This window comes from Diospyros lotus, chromosome 4 (assembly GCF_014633365.1).
Source record: "Diospyros lotus cultivar Yz01 chromosome 4, ASM1463336v1, whole genome shotgun sequence".
Taxonomy (NCBI): Eukaryota; Viridiplantae; Streptophyta; class Magnoliopsida; order Ericales; family Ebenaceae; genus Diospyros; species Diospyros lotus.
In genome coordinates, this window is record NC_068341.1 from 38177923 (window position 1) to 38195001 (window position 17079).

At 35.3% G+C, this 17079-nt stretch overlaps 3 protein-coding genes across 3 annotated transcripts; 2 read left to right on the plus strand and 1 right to left on the minus strand.

Annotated features, from left to right (window-relative positions):
* The first annotated feature begins 2410 nt into the window (after positions 1-2410).
* LOC127798659 (cinnamoyl-CoA reductase-like SNL6) lies at positions 2411-7543 on the plus strand. Its single transcript, XM_052332189.1, has 5 exons — positions 2411-2792; positions 3609-3790; positions 5527-5721; positions 6726-6885; positions 7087-7543. Exons 1-5 carry the CDS (start codon positions 2522-2524, stop codon positions 7401-7403), a joined length of 1125 nt encoding a protein of 374 aa, XP_052188149.1. The 5' UTR covers positions 2411-2521; the 3' UTR covers positions 7404-7543.
* A 1518-nt stretch (positions 7544-9061) lies between these two features.
* On the plus strand, positions 9062-12186 carry LOC127798660 (uncharacterized). The gene is made up of 2 exons (XM_052332190.1): positions 9062-9228; positions 11366-12186. Exon 2 carries the CDS (start codon positions 11376-11378, stop codon positions 11853-11855), a length of 480 nt encoding a protein of 159 aa, XP_052188150.1. The 5' UTR covers positions 9062-9228; positions 11366-11375; the 3' UTR covers positions 11856-12186.
* Positions 12187-16059: 3873 nt separating this feature from the next.
* On the minus strand, positions 16060-16913 carry LOC127798814 (50S ribosomal protein L12, chloroplastic-like). Its single transcript, XM_052332428.1, has one exon. The coding sequence runs from the start codon at positions 16829-16831 to the stop codon at positions 16256-16258; it is 576 nt and encodes a 191-aa protein (XP_052188388.1). The 5' UTR covers positions 16832-16913; the 3' UTR covers positions 16060-16255.
* Positions 16914-17079: the final 166 nt, after the last annotated feature.

A 17079-nucleotide genomic window follows, 5' to 3' on the forward strand; every position in this document is an offset into this window, starting at 1 on the left:
GCCTTCCTAATATCTTCTTCATCAAAATCTTCCTCAAGTTTTGAAACTACTTCCTCGTCTTCTATGGTAGTAGGCATTTCTACACCCTTAATTATGGCGTTCCATGCATAATAATCATTTGGTTGAATATAAATTTTCATTCTAGTTTCTCAATAAATGTAGTTAGTGTCATTTAACAGTGGAGGTCTATATGGATTGACCTTCGACTGTACCATTACCAATATATAATGGCTGCTATAGTGTAAAATGAAGAGAAGATCACAAGTAAGAGTGAAGACAATGAGAAAAGATTATATACCTACTTTGATACCAATTGTTGTCCAAAAAATACACAAGAGGGAGGTGAATTGGGTTTTTTGAAAATAATAATTTTATCTGTTGTTGAAAACTCTTTTAAGCTTTTTTTTTTTTTGTGATCTTAATAAAATGTGATTGACTAAGTATATGAAAATTTGAATCAAACAATTACAAAGAACAATAGAATTTTATAGAGGTTCAGCTCTTTAAAGATCCTAATCCTTTCTCTTAAAACTAAGTTTGAAGTTTCATTAGGGATGATCAACACTAGCCTTTAATTGGAGGTAGAGCCAACATACAATCCCTTAAGTAAATAAGAACCTCTAGCACACTACTAGCAAATACAATCCTCTCATACAACAAGCGAATAAAAATAACAAACTTACAATTAGAGACAAACCAAATAAGTCGCCAACAATTGAAAATTCCAGCTAGCACACTTTCAACACTTGAATATTCTTACTCTTGTTTGAATACTCTATCAATAGTTTGTTCTTCTATATGCTTAAAGCCTTCATACTTATTCTTTATATATAGGCATCTTCTGGTAACTAGCTGTTACATAGAAGAACATAAAATGATTTTAAAATTTAAAAACTTTTCAACCTTTTTCAGTCTCCAAATAGCAATTGTAGGGATCTTTGCTAACACCACACATTAGAGAAAAATTATTGTACAGAAAGATAATCTAGAAAAGTTAGGGAGACAACCTAAAAACAAAATTAGCCATAAACTTTTTGAAACAAAAAACTCAAGTTAGAGATAAGAATTGCAAAAAGAGAAGTCAAAATACATTTTCTTCAAAAAAAGATTTTACCTTTTACATGGGAAAGTCATGCCATGATTTTGGATACAAGGTAAAAACATATTTGAAAAATATATCCTTAACGTGCAACAAAAAGAGATGTTGAAAACACAGAACAACAGGAATGGCCGTTGAAGTTCGGTCGACCTAAGACACAACTTTGGTCGACCAAAGTTGTCTAGTAAACATTCTCATAATTTCAATCGAAGGTTAGGTTGACCTAAAACATGATGCCAAACTTACTAGCCAACTTCGATCGACCAACATTTAATTTGAGTAGACCTAAACGACATATAAGAAGATTTAAATATTCTGTCTCACTTCAGTCGATCTAAGATATATATACACGAAAAACATACATTTTTCATAACAAGAGGTTTATAGATACATTTATGTCATAAAAATATTTTTATTATTATCAAAATCTTATTTATCTATTCTTAAATTTAATAAGGTAAAAAGTAGTAAAATGTTCTAGAGTATCATTAATGGTAGATTGTAAAATGTTCTAGAGAGAATCCTTAATGGTAGATTGTTCTAGAATGCAAGCCGATGTCTATAAATACTTTTATTCTTCTCATTTATAATCATCTAAATAGTTCTAGTAATAAAGAAGTCTTTCTTTAAATCCTACTATTTGAGAGCTTCTTTATCTAAAATTGTGATTTGATTGTTCCTTCATTCCTCCAAATCACGTGTACAAGTGTGGGAAAGACCGGCCTAACCCCATTCAATTGGGTGACATCAACTTGGTGTTGCATTTAATTGGGTGTACTAGAAATCTTCTTTGAATCCTAATTTGAGAGCTTCTCTCTCTAAAATTATGATTCAATGTTCCCTCACTCCTCCAAATTAGGTGTACAAGTGTGGAAAAGACCAACCTAACCTCATTTGATTGATTGGGTGACATCAACTTAGGTGTTGCAAGTCCTAGCATGGGAATAAATTAGGGTGCGACAATTTGTTGCATTCAGCCATCAACAACACTAATGATAGTTAATTGGTTTTTTTTCATTTTTCTTTTTTTATTAAAATTTTCTAATATTAAAGGAGAGGAAAGGGAGAAATAAAAGTTAAAAATTATTTTTAAAATTAGACAGTAATTATTCCAATTAAAGAAAATAGTTGTTATTTTAATTTATGAAAAAAATAATTGACTGGTGGGTGGCTGAGCCAGCTAGATGCTCTCAGTCGAGCCGATCGGATCGAGCAAACTCGGCTGGTTTGATGAGTAGCTGAAAGCAAAGGATACGGAATGTGGAGGTGCGGCACTTTTTGCGTGATCCTGTAACGGCCTAACAGTCTCCCTCTCTCTCTAACGAATTATAAAATCTTATTGGCACTCGAAATTCGAGGAGAGGGAGAGAGAGAGAGAGAGGGGAGTGAAAAGCGGAAGCTAGACTGATCAGTGAGTGAGAGATGGGGTCGGTCCAGTCACCGGAGAGACTGCGGGCCGAGATCGACGAAATCCGGCGGGAGCCGCTGTCGTGCGCCGGGGTGCGCACGAGCAAGGAGGGAGATGAGTTCGGCGACAAGCTTGGGCTTCGACCTGCAGGTGCCATGGTGGATGAAGGAAACAGTGAAGACAGGCTGGTGTGTGTCACCAGCGGCCTATCGTACCTCGGCCGGGCTATCGTCAACCGCCTCCTTCTCCGTGGCTACTCCGTCCGACTTGTTATCACCAAGGAAGGTGATTTTCATTCCCTTTTTTGCTTTCCTTTTGGTGACAGCCAAACAGAGCATGAGCGATTGTTTTGTTGCAGTTGTTTCGTGAGCTATATTTCACTGTTTGCGTTTCATTTATTTATTTAATTTTGGTTTGAGATTGAGAGGTAATCAAGAATTGATTCTTCACAAATGGCGACTTAATTTCCATTTTTTTTTTAAATTAGAAGTGATTAGTCTTCTTTTGAAATCAGAATTTGTGAAGTCATGGTAGTACTCAAAACGAAAGTATTTTACCTCTCTCAGCAAGGATAATAAGAGATTATACTATTTTTCTTTATGATTAAGATTTAAATTTTCCTACCACAACTCACTTATTTGGAGAGGAAAGGGAGAATTTGTGAGCTATTGTTGGTAGAAGTAAAATTAAGAAGTTTTTAATTGGTAGAAAACTTTCCATTATTGGTACTCTTAATTTATATTATATTCCACGTGACATGCCATGTGCGGGACCAATATTCCAGGAACAAGCATGATAATAAAGATGAAGATTCTAGACCTTAGAATTTGATAGGCTTTTGATCCTATAATTGGCATTAGAATTTATATCTTTCTTGTGTTGAAAAATGTTTTTTTTTTCTTGACAAATCTGAAAATAATCAATTCCAAGTGTAGCCAATGCATTTAAATTTTACTTTTTTTTACCGAGATCGAACTTTCATGATTGTTTGTGGGAAAGTGAAACTCTGAATGCGTTAATTACCCTTCTCCTATGTTTTTTGTGGGTTCAAGTGTGATTTGTAAATTAAGGGTAAGGGGGTTAAATTGAAAATGTGTACAGAAGAAGCGAGGGAAGAAGAATTGAGAGAGACGGAATCGTGGGGGCCCAGAAACAATGGTATAAGCGTGGTGGTGGTGGAGAAGCTGAGTGACGCGGAGGGTCTATCAGAGGCATTTAATGGGTGTAGCTGTGTGTTGCACACCGCTGCATTCATTGACCCAGCTGGCCTGTCTGGCTATACCGTGAGTCTTCTTCTCTCTTGTCCACTTTAATCTTCTCTTCAGCTTTATATTATCTTCTACCACTGGCAACAATCATCCGCAGTTCTTACTTTCTCAATTATGCATGGACTCATTCGAGTTTGCACAAGTTAGACGCATTAATTAGAAGACGTGTACTAACTCGCTATCTTTCTTTCCAGCTCTGAGTCTTGCATGATGTAGTGATATAGAAATATGAATCACCAAATTTTAAGAATATATTTTTTCATAAAAAATTAAACAGAAAATTACTTATATATAAATATAGATTAATTTTATTTTTGAAGAAAGGAGCGAAAGTAGTTCTTGACACTGGAAAATTCCCAATTCACCCCGTAGGAAAAAGATTATAGACATCATTGATATTTAAAAAATGACAGTAATTTAATTTTCTTAATTTTGTAATTCTAATAATGCTTTTTTCATTGCAGTTAATATTATTAATATGATAAAAAATATTATTGCATTTCCGTTCCCTCTCATTTTATCTTTCTCCTATATTCAATGAACGGGTGAGATTTTAACGATTTGTCAACCGTATTATCTTTCTTTGGTTTAATTATGGTTAATCCATCATTGAATTGAAGAGAGATACTAAGAAACAATTGAATCCCGACTAATTCACCATACAAGATCAATACAATAAGAAGATAAAATAATGATAGAAAAAAGTGTAGTTACAATTATAAACTTGGGAGAGATTTTTGTTGTTTCTTAAATTTTTTTTTTTTTACCAAACCTAATGTGCATTGATTACAATTCACCCTCTATATTAATAATTAGTTTCTTCATCAAGTCCATATACATCACTCTTTTATTTTCCTTTTCCCTTACAAATCCCTAGTTCCAAAAATCTTATCATGGGTCTCTGAAAGTATGATCCTTACTAAAGTAACGCAGGTCTTCTTTTGTTATAATTGTTGTATTTCCATGAGTTCTGATAGGAAGGATTGCTGATGTTCATGTAAGGCCTAAATTTTCTTGCCAACCCCCTTAGCCCAAAAAACTAATGGTTATAAAACTGGCCTAATTTTTTCATTTATTCGTGGAAAACAGGGGAAAGAAACAATGAAAGAACCATTTTTTTTTCTTTTTGTATTGGTTGAGTTTAGAAACAAAAAAGAAAATGAAAGCTTCATTATGTGAAGTCTTCTTTCTTTTTTAATTACAAAATCATAAAGAAAATGAAAGCTTCTTTCTGTGAATTCTTCTTTCTTTTTTAATTACATGATCATATGATAAAGTAATACTATCTAACTACACTTTTTAGGTAAAAGAATATAACTTGAGATTTTTCTGTCCACTCAAAAATAGAAAAAATATTAAAGTAGCTTATTATTATGAAATAAATAAATTTAAAAAAAAATTAACACTAGACTTCCCAATTTTGAGAATGGGCATTGAAAGAGAATCATATTTTATGTAGCTTTCCCTCTTTTTTTGGATGCATATAGGTTATTTTTACAACTCAACCTTTGTAATCTTCTCAATTTTGGAATTACTAATTAATATCATACAATTTTAGTAATATAAGAATACAATTTTTAATCTTAATTTGAATGCTTTCTTTTGTTGGGGTCACTTTAATTGCATTAACTCATAGCCCCTTTTGTGCTCTAGTTGCAGTAAACATTGTATTGCCTTTTTTGTTGCCAAAAAATTCATACCTACGGCAACTCTTTGCTTACAAAAGCTAAACTAAATATTTGGAATGTTAGAAATCAATGGCTGAAATAGAAGCGAAGACGTGTGAGAATGTAATGGTGGCATGTGCAAGAACAGCATCGGTTAGAAACTGTGTTCTTACGTCATCTCTTTTGGCATGCATCTGGCGAGACACTTCTCAAGGTGACCTCTCTACCATTGTTAACCATCACTGCCGGAGCGATGAATCTGTCTGCTTAGACAAAAAGGTAATTTCTTCTCCTCATTATGAAAAACTCTTAAGTACTCATATGTTTAAACAAGTCAAGATCTGAGTTTTTAATTTTTTTTTTCATTTAGTAAGTTGTTTAAATAAATCTTGAATTATTAAATGATATAGCCAAAAATTGATCTTCAAGTGTTTGAGTCTGTCCATACATCCAATTTACTAAATATGCAAAGATGGGAGGTGGGGGAACGCTGTGCTCTCAATTTGAAGGGAGTATTTCAAGAATAGAAATATTTCCATATCTTTGGGGATGGCTGTGGCCTGTGGAACAGCTTTAAATGGTTGTTTTATTGCAAACTAGGTGCAGTGGTTTCAAACATCAAAATAGACTCCTCATGCATGATATCTTTTAGATTTTGTTAAATTATGCTAAAGTTTGACTTGGTGTTTTCGGTTCAAATGACAAAGACAAATCATTATCTTCTATATTTGAAGTTGGACAACAGCAATAATGATAAATTTAGCTTCTTACCCATGTTTGGTTATATAATCTAAGGCCAGAAGTTTAACAATAAACTGTTTTTTTTTAAAGTAATGTTATTCATCTCTAATAGAGATGAACAGCGATGACGTGACAACTTATGTGAACTGTGTAGTGGACACTACACATCTATTTAAAATATAAAATTTGTTGGACATTTTTTTATTTTTCCCAGACAAATTATACATTTCACATAGTCTGCCACATCACTGTTGTAATTTCTATTAGAGATGAATAGCATTTTACTCTTTTTTTTTTAATTTTCTTTTCTGACTATTTTTTATTTTTTGACAAACTATAATTAAAAATGGTTTTCTGAATTGTGATGAAAGATTACTCCACCATATTGTAGTGTGTGTCACGAGTTCAAACCATGAAAAGCTTAAACATAAGGTTATATAGTTCAATGTGATTTAGATTTTGCCAAGGAACTACTATGGTTCAGTTGCATAAATTAATTAGTTGATGATGAATTAATTGTGGAAGTTGCAAACATTGGACAGCTGTGGTATGCCTTGGGTAAATTAAGGGCAGAGAAAGCAGCATGGAGGATAGCTCATCAACAAATTAGGAGGTTCAAGCTGGTAACCATATGTCCTGCTCTCATCACTGGCCCTCAATTCTCCCTTAAAAATCCCACACCGACCATCGCTTATCTCAAAGGTACCCATCATCATCATCAATCTTCAATTCTTCATCCCTCAACCCAACTAGCTGCACAAAATTATATCACATTGTTACAACACAACGGAATTATATGTTTTTATGGCTAGCGTACGCGTATGTATATCGCAGTTATAATATTGAAATTTTGTACTAGACGAGAACTTTCCAATCACCAATTGTATTCTTGAATACACACAGGGTTTCAAGAGATGTTCGCAGATGGATTGCTGGCCACGGTTGACGTACACAGATTGGCAGAAGCACACGTAGGCGTGTTGGAGGCAATGAACAAGGGGAGTGCGTTTGGAAGGTACGTTTGCTTTGATCGGGTGATCCGGAGGCAAGATGAGGCGGAGATATTGGCCGGAGAGACGGGGATGCAAATGAACCCGCCGGCGCTAGGGGATGATGCGTCCGGCCGCAATCATCTGTTCAGGTTTGAGTTGTCGAATGTGAAGCTCTCTGGGTTATTGTCAAGAACACAGAGATGCAGTGACCCATGCCATGTTAATTAGCGGCTAAAAATTCCTCGACCAGACAGCTAGTAATAATGGGTTATATAGCGTTTGTGATAATGAGATGTTGTAAACTTGTAATCCATCTTTATAGCAAATAAAAATAAATTCTTCCTAGTCTCATAACATAAATCAAGTGACGAGCAAGTGATATGATAGGATAAATATCAGTAGGTCACGAGTTCAATATTTGGCTTAAACAAAGACTAAAGACCCATTTATAATTTATCTCTTCTGTTAAAATTGAGGGCACGAGTGATAGAGATCATTTGATAATCTCAAAAATAAATTCTATGTAAGTAAAAATTGTTACTTTAACTTTTAAGGTCAAATCAAGAATAATGTTGCCAATAGTCCAAATTTTTTTTCATTTAGGGTTCATTTAATAAAACAAAAATTAGATGCATACTCTTTATTTCATGTTATGATAACTTTAAATTAAAATTATATTTGGTTAAAGCGATATAATTTGGTGCATAGCCATGTAAGTGTTTTAGATGTTATGTTTTTTTTGTTTTATGTGATTGAAAAGGTCACAAATTTGAGTTAATAAAATTTTTTTTTCTTGCAGAAAAAATGAAATATTCCCTTTAGAAAGGAAAAAAAAAAAAAAGACAAAGGTAAGAACTTTACATACAAATATAATCTTCCTTTATCCTTTACAAAGTGATAGGAGTCTATTAAGGATACCAAACAAACACAGGTAAATTATACTTAATCTATGGTGCACGAAATTTTTTTGAGGGTGTCATTTCGACGTTTTCAAAATATTTCTGCTTTTGAAACACCAAAAAATATTTCCTAGCCACTTTTACAATTTTAGAAACTTTTCATAGTCATTTTGTAATATTAGAAAAATATCGATTCATAAATAAAGATGAAATTTTTTTCATCTCTAACTCAAAATTTTTAATTTTTTTTAAGAATTCATTTTCAATTTTTTTTCGAATGCATTATAGAATTTATATTTATTTTTAAATTGAATAACTATTTTTTTATAATTTTATATATATTAAAAATTATATTTACTCCTATATTTTTTTATTTAGGCATTTCCATTTCATACTTTTTTGAAAAATAATATTTTTTTATTTTCGTTTTATATCATATCCGTTTTCCATTTCTATTTTCTTGCAATCTAGCACTTAACATTTGAAAAATGACAGAAATCTCTTTTAATATTTTATAATTTTAGTTATGTTTTTTTCTGTATACTATTGCTTCAGTTCAACAAATACATTGAAAAAATAAAACTATGAAATGTTTTTTATATCTTTTAACTTTTTGTATTTATATCTTGATTAATCAACACTAGCTTGAAAAAAAAAAAAAAAATCCACTGTCACGTGCATAACTGATGCTAGTCCAAGATACTCACAGCTAAGGAGTGGAAGAACAGCCAGGGCCAAGTTCGACAATTTCCTATATTCCCTCTCATCGGGAAACAGAAATCGATCCGAAACGATATTAATTAAATTTGTAAAGATTTCTGAAGAGATGTTTATGGTTGATTAGTATAAATGAATCCGCGACTTGCACAGTCAGAGTCCACGCACTCGCACGCAGAGAGAGAGAGAGAGAGAGAGAGAGAGGGAGGCGGGAGTTTTGTCTTTGTATTGTATAATGCAGAAATTCGAGACAGAGGAGAGGCATTTCCGGTGAGATCCCAGTGTTCTCTGCTATTCAACCGATGAACAATGCTCTCTCAACGCAAATTCTATCTTCTCTTCTCTTCGCGTAGATTTAATCTCGTTTGTTAGCTTCCGGATTATCAATTGGAGGATGCAGTGAGAGTTCGGCCTCTTTAATTTCCCCGCAACCTGAGGTACTTCTCTTAATTAATCTCTCTTTTCCTTTCTGCAATTAGAGATCAGCCATTCAGCATTCATCTCGTTTATTCAGTTCGTGATCACCAGTCCAAGTGTGTGTCCTTTTGACAATGTGGATTAATTACTGCTTTGGAAATTAAAACTAGGATGAACATTAATATATATGATCGCTCTCGATCGACATCATGCATTCATCTACATTATGTATATACAGATCCTTCATGTGATAATCATGTCTGCATTCGATCTGGACCACCCGGCCCCCTTAGTTGACTGTTCCGTCCATATCCTTGGATAGATACCAATCTGGCAGGATTTCTGCATTCAAAACCAATTCCTTGTCTCACATTAATTGTCCCAGGCCAGGTGTCCAAGCGCGCAGTAGAACTGAGATTTTTCTTTTCGGTAATACTTGAGTTTTTGTACGTATATATGCATACATGCATATTTTGTATTTTATGAACTATTTTACATTTAATTTTTTCGTTCAACTTTTCTGTTTGATCTAGTTTTCTGTGCAATTGAGTTATGTAGTGGAACAGAGAAGTAGAGATTGGAAATCGGAAGTTGTTTCTTCGTAAATGTGAGCTCTTATGGGGATTTGGGCGAGATATTAATGGCGCTCATTGAATGAATTTTCCCATTGATTGATAATCTCTCACCAAATACTTATGGTAATAATTTAGAATTTGATAAAGTTGGATGATGGAGAGAGTTGGTGGTGGAGACGACAAGGCAGAAATGGTTGAGAGCCCAAATCCAAAGGGATGAAAAATAGAAATTAGGGGTAAGGCTGAAGTGATGCCACTGAGGGAAACTGTTTCACAAACTTGGCTTCTGTCTGAAGGGTCTTTGTCTCAGTGACATTCCCTATTATGGCCGTCCTTTGTATCCTCAAACGGGAAACGCCAATCCCCCCAAAGTCACATCCATTTTGGCAGCCTTTTATTTTACAAAATTACCTTTCGTCTCCTCACCATTTACTTTCTTGTCCTCCCCCATGTGGTTCCGTATTCCACAACTAGGGGGATGGCAAAGGGTGTTCTTGTCCTTTCATAGTGCTGTCAAACTTGCCTGGAAGTGAAGCCCCTCTCTTTAGGTGGACCCAAATCTAGCCCTAGGAGTTCAAAAAATGATTGGTGGTCACTGGTCAATCACTTTTGCTAGGTAGTAGGCGTCTTATGTTTTATTTGTTTATTTTTTGAATAATAAGAAAAAATTGAGCAATTAAGAATATAATGATTTGTCTTCTAATTCAGTTGAGCCACTACATTAGTTATATGATAAAAAAAACACTCATGATTGATAAAGAAAATGCCATTAATTTGTTTACTTTTAAATTAGTGATTGTTAAATAGTGACAAATAATCATTTAAATAATTAAAAAAATGCTAAACACGTGAGACCTTAAATTTTTGCATGAGAAGTCACTCCAATGCAAATTAAGAAATTGGGTAATTGTTTCATATTTTATGTTTTCTTATTAATATATACATCTTATATTTATATTTTTTAAGAATAATATATTTATAAAAAAATAATAATACTAAGAGTCATATCTGATGACAATATCATCAATCATGTGGTGTCTCCTCGTTGAAAAATGTTAAAAGAGATCATATAACATTATCTCCTCTATCTAATATCTTCTTTAATAAAAATACGACACATCAATAAAAACGCCTAATATTACTTTATACTATTAAAATGTTTTAAATAAATTATATTGCTTAATATAACACTTGGCAGGTAGTGATTATAAAACGTGTATCCCAAATCATGTAAGGGCCTATTAAATATATTAAATATAAAAAACTAACTTATAAATGTCAAAAATTTACTAGAAACTCAAATAAGTTGGGCGACTTTAATGGTTCTAAACTTCGTCTCTTAGCACAATGTGCATGCCTAGGCCTACGTAATTAGCATTTTGGGATTTCCAAGGACAAATACATGTGGAGAAACTGCATTCTTGTACGTGAGAGTCTGCGACGCAAAACAACCTTTTGTGGTTTCTTAAAAGCTATGCCAATGACACACACACATATATATACACATACACGTTAACGAGAAAAGGAGCGAGAAAGTGAAGGAAAATCGAAAGGGTTGTAAGTTTTCATCTTTGATCGCCAGGAAAGCCCAGATGGAGAACGCGTCTCGGTTTCGAAGTAAAGAAGGGTTTCAAGAAACATCAACGAACGGACGCAATGGCAAGAACCACCGACACGGGGATGAAAACGTCGGCGAGATTGTCAAGTGCTCCGGCGAGTACTGCCGCTCATGCGCCGCCGCCGCGGTGGCGGACTGCGTCGCCGTCTGCTGCTGCCCCTGCGCTGTGTTGAGCTTCTTCGCTCTTGCATTCTTCAAGGCCCCTTGGATGGTGGGGCGGAGGTGTTTGGGGCTCGGGAAAAAGAAGGCTAAAAAGCTGGAAAAGAAGAGACAATATGAAACTGAAATGGATGGGAGTTCAAGAAAGGAAAGTGTAGAGGTGGCAACATCGGAAATTGTATCGGGAGGGTTTCAAGACGAGGAGAGGGTTTGGCTGGAATTGTACCAGCTGGGTCATCTGGGTTTCGGCCGAGTTTCCTTCACTGGAATTCAGTCCCAAGGTAAGGGCAATTAAGGTAAATCATCATTGAGGAATTCAATTAGAATGGTACGTATCTGAGGAATTGAATTGAAGATTCAGATCTCTTCATCAGGCTTCTCTCTCTCTCTCTCTCTCTCTCTCTAGATATATAATATGCCCCGGTTGTCGTGCTTTCTTCTTCTTCCAGTTTAGCTTGCATGTAATGGAAAATGAGGAACATCTCCTCATCTCTTCCCCTAGAAAGAAATCCCTTCTCCCCAGTTAAAGTTTCAATCCATCTTCAAGTTTTCTCTAGCATTTTCTGTTTTATTCAAAATGTTCATACTCCATAGCCAGTTACGTACTCTTTTTATCGATTAGAACATTTGCCATTATGTTATCTTTGTATATTGAATAATCTTTTTAACGTAAATAAAAATTATTCATAACAAGATGGCGTGCGTGCGTGCGGGGTGAAAATAAAGTGTATAGAAGTAAAAAGTTTTTCACTCCCAAAAGGGACGTAAAAAGTTTTCAAACATAGGAGATAACGCAGTACTACTCATGTTGGGGTCTTCTTTTCAGTTTCAGAACTGATTCCCATGCTATCTATGTCCCCCTGTCTGTTTATTTTTCACCATTATTTTGCTGAGACAAAAAGAAATGAGATTCATTCATTTAACGCCATGTTTGGGATTAGGATCTAGAATCAAAACAAATCTTCGCATGAATTGCAAAAATAAAATGGCAAATTAAAGATGCGTGAATTTTTTTTTTTTTTTGGCTCATTAAGATTCATTATTTTCTACTTTTTTTTGTTTTATTTTAAGAAAAACCAGCTGTTATTTCATGGAGTTCTGAAAAGTGGGCCTGGGCGGGAATGATCAGGAAAGTGGCCCAATTCCGGCCCATATTTAACTAAAAACGCCCGCGGTTATTATAAGTGGCAATTACAAAGGCCGACTTCATATCTTAACACAAAAAACAAAAAAAAAAAACAAAAAAAAAAAAAACAAAAAAAAAAAAGAAGAAAAGAAAAGAACAGAAAGGTGGACTTCATTAAATTCTAATACAATACGAATTGTAGGGGCACAGGGATTTTTTTATTAGTATTGCCCGTGTGAATATTCCACCATATTCTGGATAGGGTCCCCTCATAAGTCGTATCCGTTTAAGTACATATTTTGTTTAAAGTTTAATAACGGATCACTCCATTAATCAGATGTCACTAAATACATCTGTAATACGCAACACGGTCTATTTTAGACAGATTCCCCTACTTTGTGAGTATGCAGTCTTAGTGCTGTTGCTTTTACTTGGCAAAGAAACAGTTTCCACTAATCGAACCCTGATCTTCCAATTATAAAAGGCCGCCCCTTATCTCCTCCTCCTCTGTCACTCAGAATCATAATTTCGTACAGAATCCAACAATGGGAGGTCTTATCAATTGCTACAATGTTGAGAACCACATTCAAGTTCTAGAGCTAAGCCAAAAGACAATCACTCTCCAAGTCGTCAATAAATAAAATATAGAATGACAAATAAGATGGCTACAACAATATCAAGCTATAATCCTGATGGGTTGGCCATGTAAATTTTAGCTCATCAATCATTCTGCGTATCACCACATAGTCTACAAGGGCTATTATAACGTGGAATAAGATAATAGAGAGAGAGAGAGAGAGAGATGGTCTGCGCTCTTTGATATCTCCAAGGTTTAAGGTGTACAGTTATAAAGCCAGTTCTTAAACATGTGCTAGTGATTGGCGAAGTCTACACAAATCAGACACCACAAATTTCTATTTTAAAAACTGATCCACATCAACAGTTGTTCCTTGGCAACAAGAAGGTCGTGAGTTTTTGAGTGTGAAAACAATCACGTAGCAAAATAAGGGTCAAGCTATATATGCAAAACGGCTCTTCCTCAACTCCTTCAAAACTGGGAGCCATCATATGGGGATGTCATTTCTTCTATACAAGGTTGTAAAACAGCATTCTTTGGAACAACTAACAGTTGCTTCTAAAGAATTTAATGAGTAAAAGATAATGAAGTTCATCCTAATCACTTTTGAATTAACTCAATGCAAATATACATTCTCATCTACAAACTTGTTTTCGACACAAAAACATTAGAAATTGAAAATCTCTGTGATGAACAAGGATGTGAATACTAAGTGGTCTCTCCATCATCACAAGAATCAACTTCATCAGAGATGTTGGAGTAAAAGTTATGGCCAAAATATCCAATGTGTCAATGACAAATCACAATCGTTAATCCCACCAAGTGAGCTCAACTAATCCAACGTGTCAAGAGTCAAATTAATTTTCTCTGAGGCTTAATTTGATTTTGCTTCAACAATTGACACATGGATACTTATATCCCAACATACCAACCAAGTGTACATTCTATAAACTCTTAAATTAAAGTTCGAGCTCAAGGGTTTTTGCTTATGAAATTTCCAAATACAAAACAGTATATGCTATTGGGTCAAGTTCATGCCAAGATCCAGTCATTTGAAAAGTAACTCACTACAGTTTTCGTCTCAATTTTGGCATCAGACTGCATTTAGATAACGATATATATTCTTAAAAGGCCATTAACGATCTTGTTTTCCAATAAATGTGAAGAATGCAGATAAAACAATGGCCAAGTACGGTCTTATTGCTGCCTGTTGCTCTCCATAACTTACACTGAACTGAGTTGGTACATTGCTGCACCATTTGTCAATAATAAGAGGACATTGCTAGATTAGCTTCAAAAACATAACTCCCCTCCAAAAGGTAGCATCAGGTAGCATATGAACACAGTGGAGTTGCTACATCCTAACCCATGCACCAAGTCTTTAGACATCAATTCTCTAAGAGCAAAAATAAGGATGCATCAAGCAGAGCTTTCAATTTTCAATTTTCAATTTTCAATTTTTGGGTTATTTATTTATTTATTTATTTTTTGTATTCAACTCTCATTTTCAGTTAAAAAATAAAAAAATTAACATATCGTGAAATAAAATGTTTATTTTCAGTTTTATTTTTTATTTTTCTTTCTTTCTTTCTTCTTCTGCTTTCTAATTTTTCCTCCTTCCTGTCATTGGTGGGAGTCAAAGGGTGATTCCAGATGGAGAACTTAGGATTTGTCAAGAGTTCATGACTCCTCTTGGCGATTAAGGTTGCTGGACGATGGGAAGAGAAGTGAAGAAAAGAAAATAAAAACAAAATTAAAATTCTAAAAACACCTTTTAGTGTTCTCATTATTTGGAATTATTCTTAAAATATTTTATTTTTTATTTTTAAGAAAGCAATCAAATGCCTCTTTTTCTTGTTTCCAAAGCAAAACAAAACAAAACCACCAAAATTGAATGCTAAAAACGAAAATCCTAGCATACTCATAAGCAACTTCCAATAACTAAAACACCAACACAGCTAGCAATAGCTAATGCTGAGGTAATATTAACACCATATAAATTAAGGGTCATGCTATTTATACATCATTTATGTACACGTTGGGCTACACAAGGCACATAAATGACATAAATACCCCTCGTCTCACTGCACCTCACCGCCTTGAGTGAGGGCATTTTAGACATTAGTACATCATTGTATAGCCCAAGGTATACACAATGATATACCAATAGCATTTTCCATAAATTAATGTCCTCCTTAGGGTGTCACTTTTCTCTCTTGCAGCATTGGGGAAAGTTTGTAGGCCTTTCTTGGGCTGTCTCTTTTTGTCTTGGGCCATTGGGAAATATTTTTATGTTCAAGTTAACACAGCCACCAAATAACCCAGAACACACAGAGTGATTACTACAACCAATCCTCTCCTGCACCCATTTTGTGCATCAAAACTCAAAATCCAAGCCAAAAAATCTTTTTCTATATTAGAAATTTTGGTTCCTAGTTCATCACAATTTCATAATTATGCTACATTTTGCAGAATTCACAACCTAGGTTTGAAATTGGAGGACCCCAGAACACTCTCATTGTAATAATTCCATGTCATAGAAACACAGATAAAATACTGAACTACTCGGTTATCACCATTGATTGATCATCTACCTCAAGGCAGAATGTAGAGTTAGCTACGTGAATTCTAAATCTCCAATCATTTCTATTTAAGGCTTTCTCTTATGTGAGACCCTTGTAACTCATACAACAAACATAAGCCAAGCATTGATACTCTATTCCTCAGTTACCAGAAATTCACAATACTTTTTATCGTTATGTTTTAGTCAAATCAAAATTAAAAATGAGCTCAAGATTTTACCTATTTTGGAGTAAACATTACCCAATTCAAAAGAAATTTCTCTGGAGTTCAATTCATTATGCTCCAAAGCAGATACAAACTATACGCTACTAAAAACTGAACTGGCTACAAACAACAGATGATTTCATCGCCCCAATACAAAAGAAGAAAAAGGAAATTTACCAGAATTCCATCAACTGGAAAAAAACCTCTAAGCGATGGCGACCTTGGCTCCAGCTTCCTCGAGCTTCTTCTTGGCCTCCTCGGCCTCTTCCTTGGACACGCCCTCCTTGAACTTCTTCGGCAAGCCCTCAATCAACTCTTTGGCCTCCTTCAAAGCCAAGTTCGTCAACGCCCTCACGGCCTTAATCGTTGCAATACGCGCATTGCTGGGGACATCCTCGATCAGGACGTCGAACTCCGTCTTCTCCTCGGGGGCCGCCGCAGCATCAGCGGCACCGCCGGCGGGGGCAGCGACAACGGCGGCAGGGGCGAAGGACGCGGCGGACACACCAAGCTTGTCCTGCAAGTACTCGACCAGCTTCTGCGCCTCTGCCAGGGTTAAATCGGAGATGTCGTCGCCTAGCTTCACGACTTTCTCCGGGGCCTCCACGGCAGCGATGGGGCGGAGGAAGGTGGCGCGGCGGGGGGAGGATTTGGGGAAGCGGAGGGGGAATTCTAGGGTTTGTGAGGGGAAGGTGGAAGAGGAGTGCGTAGGATAAGAAGCAATTGAGGGCGTAGGATAAGAGGGGGTACGAAGAGAGAGAGTGGAGAGAGTGGAAGCCATTGGAGAGGCAGAGGCTTGAGCAAAGCGAGAGGATAGAGGAGGAGGAAGAGATAAGAGTTGAGGAGGCTTCTTGGCTTTGGGGATAAGGCAGGCTTCCCATTTGCATTTCTGCTTAAATAATTTTTGGAAGCCAAATGACGGAACTGCCCTTTCTATTGTTAACGGCCAAAATATAAATCAGAAAGTATCGAATTAATCAAATAGTCTACCCAAATTAAAATTAATTTAGGGGCAGACTGATGAGAATA